The sequence below is a fragment of the Oxyura jamaicensis genome, chromosome 17 (genome assembly GCF_011077185.1).
Source record: "Oxyura jamaicensis isolate SHBP4307 breed ruddy duck chromosome 17, BPBGC_Ojam_1.0, whole genome shotgun sequence".
Lineage (NCBI taxonomy): Eukaryota > Metazoa > Chordata > Aves > Anseriformes > Anatidae > Oxyura > Oxyura jamaicensis.
Window position 1 is genome coordinate 5,271,972 of NC_048909.1, and position 7,345 is coordinate 5,279,316.

The following is a 7,345-nucleotide window of genomic DNA, read 5'->3' on the forward strand; positions in this document are numbered from 1 at the left end:
GCAGCCCCGGGGCTGCTGCTGGTACGCACAGCTTGTGCTCGGGGACAAAATACAGTCCGAGTGAATAAAGAAACGTAACGCACGAGCTGCGTGCCCGCCAGCCCCAGCCTCGTGTAACGCTGCTGCTCCTGCCCTCGCCTCATGCCCCCAGCCTGGATTTGGCAGCCCCGTCCCAGAGCTGCCCCGTGGCTCAGCCCCGAGTGCTGGGCACCGCTACCAGCACCACGGCCCAGGGGCTGCGTGAGCCACCCAAGACTGGGCCAAGACGAGCACCAAGAGGGGAGAGAGAATTAACAAAAAAAAAAAAAAAAGACATTTTTTTGGCTTAATGGCAAAGGCCATGGGCAGGTGTTTGTTTGCCCCGGGCAGGGCAGATACAAAAGCCCCCGGTGGCACTCGCTGCCCCACGGCACTCCACAAACACACCTGCAGCCCGCAGCGTGCCCGGCCCGCCACCCGCAGGGTGAATTATGGTTTCCAAGAACAAAAGCCCGCAGTGGTGCAACGCACTTTTTTTTTTCTTCACCTTTTCTGCCGGAAAAAATGCACTCTTCTGCCAGTGGAATTCCACTCACCTGCTATTGCTTCATGCCTGAGCAAACAGCCCAGCGGTTAAATAAGCACCTCGGGGCTGCGGCGGGGCCGTATATAACAGTGCCGGCGGGCGGCCACGTCCCACCCGCGCAGCAGCCTCGCCGCAGCCCCCCCAGCCCCGCACGGTGCCGGCGATGCTGCCCTGCCTCCTCCCCGTCCTCGCCGTGGGGCTGGTGCATGCCCATGCGGCCGAGCCCCACGACTGTGCCCCGCTCGCCCCGGCCGTCATGGACAACGCGACCGTGGCTGGGGTAAGCCGTGACACCCGTGGGTCCTAAAATCCCCTCGGGCCCAGGACTCATCCCCGGGGGAAATGAGTCCTCAAATCCGCGCTCCGCTCCATTCGGCAGCTGCTGGGGCACTGGGTGTACATCATGGGCGCCTCCACGTATCCCCCGCACGTGGCCGAGATGAAGGAGCTGAAGTACGCGACCTTCACCTTCCTGCCCGGCAGCCACGACGATGAGCTCAACGTGACCGAGACCCTGCGGCTGTAAGGACGGGGTGGGCTGGGATGTCCCCAGGGCAGCGGACGTGGGTCGGAGCCATCCCAGGCTGGGGCTGGGGCTCTGGTCCTGCCATGGTGGGGGACAAATGAGTGGCAGCAGCCACCCCAGTGCCTATCCTACCTATCAACGCTACATTTGGGGCTGGGAGCTGGTATCCCACATTTAGCCAAGCTCTGCAGCTCGCTACTGGCCGCCCTGCCTCAAGCTCAAAGGGGGGCAAGGGAGGGGGCCGCAGCCCGAGGACCCTCCCCAGGTCTATTTGGGGCAGCCTGGGGCAGGCTCGCCGATTTCCCCTCTCTGCCCCCCCAGGAACGAGACGTGCGTGGTGAAGAACGCCAGCAAGATCCTCATCTTCCGGCACAACTCCACCCTGGTGCACGGTAAGGCCGCAGCCCCCAGAGGCAGCGCCCCGCTGAGCCCCTCCCGCCACACGTCCCCCAAAAACTGCCCTTTGTAGGAACACCCCCCCCGCCCCACCGCGCCTTCCCTACACCCACACACGGGTCTGGGGGCGGGGAACACCCCCAGCCCCACACACTGGGGACATCGGTGCCGGGGGGACGCGCCTGTCCCCAGTTGCGCCCCGCTCCCCAGCGGGGGTCCCCACGCTCCCCGTGTCTTCCAGTGGAGGGGCAGGAGTCGTCCATGGCCGAGCTGATCAAGACGGACAAGGAGCTGCTGGTCCTGAAGCACACCAAGGAATCCTTCCTGGGCCTCAGCCTCTCGGGTGAGCGCGCTGCCCCGCACGGCTGCGGGGGGAGCAGCCCCAAACCCGTTCTTTTTACGCTTTTTTTATGCCACCTTTCCAACAGCGCGGACGCCCAACGTGAGCAAGGAGCACCTGGAGGAGTTCCGGGCCCAGCTGCGCTGCCTCGGCTTCACGCAGGAGGAGACCTTCGTCACCTCCCCGAAGGTAGGGACCCGCGGGTGGGACGGGGCTCCCCGGGGACCGCACGACTGGGTGGGTGCAAGCTCCTGTCCCCTCTCCCCAAGGACGCCTGTCCCCCGGATGGCAAGGAGAAGGATGAAGCCACCTCGGCCCCCACAGAGGTGTAACGGGAGTGAAGCCGCATCCCCTCCACGCGTGGTCCCCAGCCCCTGCGCAGGGACATCCGCCAGCGCTCGGCTCAGCCTCGGGAGGTCCCGGCGAGTTTTTTTCTTCCAACAGAGGGCCCAGGCCAGGCCCGTCCCAGAAGGGATTTGCAGCTTTTCTGTTCTCACGCCGAGCTGCAATAAAGCCTGTGTGACACCCGCCTGCCGTGTGCCTTCCCTGCGCCTGTGTCTGCAGACTGCACCCACACACGGGCGGGGGCGCGGCTGGGGTCCCCGCTCGGGCCCCGTCTCCAGTGTCAGACAAAACCCCGGGGATCTGGGGATGGGATGACCCGACCCGCGGGCTCGTGTCCATGGGCAGCCCCAGGGCTCACTGGGGGAGCTGGGGCCCCGAGCTGCGCCCTGCCCGGGGGTGAGGGCACGGAGCAAGAAACAGATGTGGCAGCACAAAGGGGCCACGGAGCAGGACAAACAAGGAGGCTGCACGGAGGGTTCAGAGCAGACTCCAAGGAAGGTTTCCTGCGAGGAACAGCACCAGGGTAGCAGTGCCGTGAGCTGCCAGCGGGACACAGGGCACAGGGAAAGTCCCAGGCCTGGGGCTGGAGGCCGGGCAACCTCACTGTGCTGAGCACAGCACAGCCCCACAGAGCTCCCAAAGCCCCGCGCCCTGACACGAGGCAGCAACATCGCCTGCAGCCTGGCGAGCAGCCCGGCTCCTCGCTTGCAGAGCCCCTACAGCAGCTGCGCAGGGGGAACGAAATGGGGAAATTTCAGGCAGATTTCACTTTGAAACGCGGGAAGTGCATCGCCCTCCCTGTGCTGCCCAGCCAGTGAGAGCCCTGAGCTGGGGCCGGGCACCCAGCCCTCACCGGGGCAATTTCCCCAAAAGCCGCCGTTGCGCCACCACAGCCCCTGCTGCGCGCAGCCGCGTTGCAAAAGCAAACACCCAAGTGAGCAGCGTCCGTCCACCCGTCCGTCTGTCCATCCGTCTGTCCAGTTTGCTCGCTCCTCTCCCTCAGGCAGCCATGGCACGGGCTGGCATCGCCGCCGTCCTCGTCCTCACGGCACTGCTGCCCGCTGCAGCCGCTCCCTGCGAGCCCGCACAGCCGCAGAGCCCTGCCAACGTGACGGCACCGGGGGTAAGGAGGGCACCGGGCGCTGAGGGGGCCGGGCAGGGAGCCCCCACTGCCCCGCATCTCTCCCGCAGCTGCTGGGGACGTGGTGGTACGTGGCCGGGGCCGCCCAGCTGCCCCAGCACCTCCTGGAGCTGCTGCTCATCGACCACGGCCACCTGCGCGTGGAGCCCGGCGCCGGGGGGCAGGAGCTGCTCGTCACCCAGCACGTGGCCGCGTGAGACACCCGCACCCCCGCCGGTCCCTGACCCCTTCCTCCTGTCCCCCTGCGGGTGTTAGCATCGGCCCTCGGTGCCCGGCCCCTCCAGAGGGATGCGGGCACGGTTTCAGATCGGCTTTGCCAAGGAGAGGCTCGTGGCTGCTCCCTGCATGCTGTCCCACCCCCTTCTTTCCTCAGATCTTAATTTACTCCAACAGCCCCCAGCTTAGCCAAACCGAGACCTCCTGCCCTCACCCCTGCCTGCTCCACGGACACGGGAGGCAAAGACAAACCCTCCCCGGGGCCCTGCAATGCCACCGGTTCCCCCCCCCCCCCGCTGTTCCCTGCTGAGGTCCCCACGGTGGGGCCAGGCTCGGTGCCCGCCTGGGGGGGGCTCAGCACCACGGCTCTGCCTCGTTTCCCCCTCTCCGCAGGGGCGGCCGCTGTCTCTCCAGCAACTCCTCCTACTTCCACCTCCCTGATGGTGGTGGCACGGCGCTGGTGAAGCACGGTGAGCGGCGGCACGGCCCGCGGGGCTGAGATTTAAGTCCGTGTTTCGGAAGGGCTCAGGTCAATGCCTTCCATTGCCCCACGCGTTTTTATTTCGGGATGGTTTTGTGGGTCTGGAGCCTTGGTAAGCTCCACGCGATGGCAGGGCCCCGCCGGCGGGCACCGAGCCCAGCCCACCGCCGGGTCACAGCACACATGAGGCAGCAATAAAGCCCATGAAGCAATGCCGTGCCGGGAACAAGGAACAAACCTGCCCCCTCCGACGAGGAAGGAGGCCGCCTTGTTTTCCAAATCATTTCACAATCCCTCTGGGAACGGAAGGGAACATTTGTGGCACGTTTCAGAGAACTAACGCAGCTCTCGCTCCCCAAACTGCGCTGCTCTCTCGAAGCCACGACCCAGCAGACCATGGGGACGCTGCTGAACCTCAGCTCCGAGGACGTTTTACTCATCCAGCACCAACTGCAGAAGGAGAGGACGTATTCGGCGCTGTATCTCTACGGTACGCGAACTCCATCCTAAGGTAACCTCAAAGTGGCACCCAACACCAAGTGACGCACGGAGAACCGCCAGCTAACCGTGCGTGGCAGCGCAGGTCCACCAACAATCTCTGATTTTTCCTCAAACCTCTACGCCAGGGTACAGGAATATTTCAGAACCCCATTAAAGCCTAAGTCTCTGGGCACAGCAGGAAGAACAAGTTAAAGACAAAGCCCGGTTACGCCACAAATATTGAAAGAACAGGAAGCACAGACAGAACACCATGGATATCATCATGAAATCTCAATATTTTCAAGCCAACCGTGATTTTTCAGTGCTTACCTCCCGGGGCAGAGCACGTGGCTTTGCAGCACCGGCACAGGCAGAGCCGGCCAGGCCCACACGCAGCCCCATAAAGCAGCACATCAGACCGCGATAAAGCTCCCCGCTGCCCTTTCAAGCTGCAGAGCAATTGCTTAAGGAAGTCCAAAGCCACGTCTGGCAAACACAAACCTGCCTCGGTCCCTGCCTGGGGCACGCATCCCTGCAAACACCCCAGGAGCGTGAGAAACTACTGTGCAAGCAGTTAAAGTGGGAACAAGGAGGGGGTAAAAAAAAAAACAGAACCCAAAAAGCGATGCCCAAGGCTGGCTTTGACGGGTGGGAGCGAGGGACCCCAGCACCTCCACAATGAGCATTCGTGGGAGTGAGGGGAGGGCACAAATCGCTGGCTGGGAGGAGGCATGGTGCGTGGCCCCCGGCCCACGTTAACACCTGACAAATGCTTTTCAGCCCGCAATCAGACCGTGAGCGAGGCCCAGCGGGATGAGTTCGCCCGGCATGCCCAGCGCCTGGGTCTCAGCGAGGGGGAGATCGTGTACGCGCCCTGGAGGCAGGTGCGTGCCCTCGGTTCCCCGAGCAGACGCAGATCTGCTTCCCCAGCAGCGACCACAGGTTACAGCAGCTCCGGTCCACAGAGCCACAGCTCCCCAGAGGGAATTCCTGCCCTTCAGCAGCCCCCGTGGGAATGGGGGTGACTCGCTGCAGCCACCTCCCCCCGCCCAGAGGGGATCCCTGAACCCCAGTTTTTCCCCAAAACTCCTCATTTTGCACCCTTGGGAGCTCAGCGTGGGGCTGAAGGGGCTCGTGCCATGCCCCACTTCAACTGAAAAAATCTTGCGGTGCTCTGAAACTGGGGCTGTGAGTACCAAGGGCTCCTCTTGGTCAGGAACCCAGCCCTGAGTCCCAAAAGCCCAGGATATCAGGAAAAAAGCCCCAAATACCCCTCCAGCTGCTGACCGAGGGGGCAGTGCCACTGACCAACTCCGCACCCGCTCCCCACACAAACAGAGCTTTTCCCTGCCGTTTTCTACCCAAAAGCTTAGCAGGGCCAACCCTCACCCCAGCCCCTGCCCAGGCTAAGGAGCACCCACCTGCCTTCCTGGTACTCGCCCCGACTTTCCTTGCAGAGGGTCTCCCACAGCTTCACACAAAGCGGGGAGGGGACGGACAGAGGGACAGAGGGACAGAGGGCCCACGCTGAGCCCCCGCGGTGGCAGGGAGGTGCCGGACTGCTCAGGCAATGAGCAGCACCTGGGGCTGGGCCCCAGCCCTGCTCACCGGCTGCTGGCAAGGGGACACAGAGGTGTGGGGACTCTCACTGATATTTGGGCAAAATGGAAGTGCTTTGAGAAAGCCCAGGTGAGGGGAACGTGCCCGAACGGTGTGTCCTTGGCTGAGCTTGGAGATGGCAGCCAGCGGGGGGTTCTGTTCCAGGCCGAGGTGTAGGACACCAGGGCTGACGTGAATTGAAAGTGGGAAAACAAATGTAATGCGGGCCTTGGGCTGAAGGAGCCACAGGTGAGCAGAGGCTGGGGCCTCGCTGTGTCAGCCCCAGGTGTGAGGAGAACGTGAGCCAGGGCAATTCTGAGCACGCAGGTGGCATGAGCTTTTAGCTTGTATCTCATTAATTTTGAATCCCCCTTTCCCTCAGAGCCTGCTCACTGAGCGAGCTGGTGCAGTGTACTGATACAGCACAGCTTTGCTCCAGAAACCTGGTTTCTTTTGGGCACGGGTACAGAAAACAGCAGCAGCTCACTGCCCTGTCTGTGCGTCGGGCAGCACAGGAAAGCATGTCTTCTCTGTGCCCGTTTAAAACGATAATCAGCTGAAAAGAAAAAACGATAAAGAAACACACTTCTTCCTTCAGTACGTTCTCTCCTGATGCCGTGGCAGTTTCACTTATCCCACTGTTGTTTTAAAGGAGCTGTGCCAAGGTGAGGAAACCCAGGATGGTGGCGCCCCAGGCACGGCCCCTCCAGCCACAGGCCCAGCGTCACCAGCACCGAGTGGGGCCGGGAGCGCGATGAACCAGCAGCAATAAATGCTTCACCACAACACGGCACCATTCGTTGCCGAGAGGTTGGGGCTCAGCAGTGCAACAAAAAGCGATCGAGCACCCAATTTGCCTCGTGTGTCCCTCGCCTGGTGTTTGGGAACAGCCAGCCTCGAGCGCCCAGGGCCGCAGGACGAGGTGCACGGGGAGGCTGCGGCCTCTCGGCCTCACATCGTGTGCTCCAGGCCCGGCTTTGGGAGCTGGGCTCCTGTGGAGAGGAGCCCTGGAAGCAGTGATGGAGGCTAACCAGAAGAGGGCAATCGGTTACCACTCATAGGAGCGTGCCAAGCATCTGATGCGTAACTGAAATCCATGAGAAGCCAGAAACTTCTTTACATCTGGCCTGAGAAGATGAGGCTTAGCTGGAAGCAGCACCCAACTCCTGCCAGAGCGAGCCTGGCTGCTGCAGCCCTCCCCTCCCAGCCCCTTGGGCCTGGCTGGAGCTCCCCAGCCTTCAGCCACTGCAAGGATC

At 62.9% G+C, this 7,345-nt stretch overlaps 2 protein-coding genes and 1 long non-coding RNA gene across 3 annotated transcripts; 2 read left to right on the plus strand and 1 right to left on the minus strand.

The window, feature by feature from the left end:
• Positions 1 to 627: 627 nt before the first annotated feature.
• On the plus strand, positions 628 to 2,357 carry LOC118175603 (alpha-1-acid glycoprotein-like). Its single transcript, XM_035341969.1, has 6 exons — positions 628 to 845; positions 945 to 1,087; positions 1,413 to 1,483; positions 1,729 to 1,830; positions 1,916 to 2,016; positions 2,097 to 2,357. The coding sequence occupies exons 1-6, from the start codon at positions 729 to 731 to the stop codon at positions 2,157 to 2,159; spliced, it is 597 nt and encodes a 198-aa protein (XP_035197860.1). The 5' UTR covers positions 628 to 728; the 3' UTR covers positions 2,160 to 2,357.
• Positions 2,358 to 2,862: 505 nt separating this feature from the next.
• On the plus strand, positions 2,863 to 6,881 carry LOC118175602. The gene is made up of 6 exons (XM_035341967.1): positions 2,863 to 3,295; positions 3,364 to 3,506; positions 3,923 to 3,999; positions 4,390 to 4,500; positions 5,271 to 5,374; positions 6,742 to 6,881. Exons 1-6 carry the CDS (start codon positions 3,182 to 3,184, stop codon positions 6,859 to 6,861), a joined length of 669 nt encoding a protein of 222 aa, XP_035197858.1. The 5' UTR covers positions 2,863 to 3,181; the 3' UTR covers positions 6,862 to 6,881.
• Positions 4,232 to 5,216, minus strand: LOC118175604. Its single transcript, XR_004755033.1, has 2 exons — positions 4,821 to 5,216; positions 4,232 to 4,460 (listed from the first exon to the last, which is right to left on the minus strand). It is a non-coding gene; the product is annotated as an uncharacterized LOC118175604 (long non-coding RNA).
• Positions 6,882 to 7,345: the final 464 nt, after the last annotated feature.

Coding starts and splice junctions, on each gene's coding strand:
- LOC118175603 (XM_035341969.1), top strand. CDS start 729: ATGCTGCCCTGCCTCCTCCCCGTCCTCGCCGTGGGGCTGGTGCATGCC. Junction 846..944: donor ACAACGCGACCGTGGCTGGG/GTAAGCCGTGAC, acceptor TCCATTCGGCAG/CTGCTGGGGCACTGGGTGTA. Junction 1,831..1,915: donor CCTGGGCCTCAGCCTCTCGG/GTGAGCGCGCTG, acceptor CCTTTCCAACAG/CGCGGACGCCCAACGTGAGC.
- LOC118175602 (XM_035341967.1), top strand. CDS start 3,182: ATGGCACGGGCTGGCATCGCCGCCGTCCTCGTCCTCACGGCACTGCTG. Junction 3,507..3,922: donor GTCACCCAGCACGTGGCCGC/GTGAGACACCCG, acceptor CCCTCTCCGCAG/GGGCGGCCGCTGTCTCTCCA. Junction 4,000..4,389: donor CACGGCGCTGGTGAAGCACG/GTGAGCGGCGGC, acceptor GCTCTCTCGAAG/CCACGACCCAGCAGACCATG.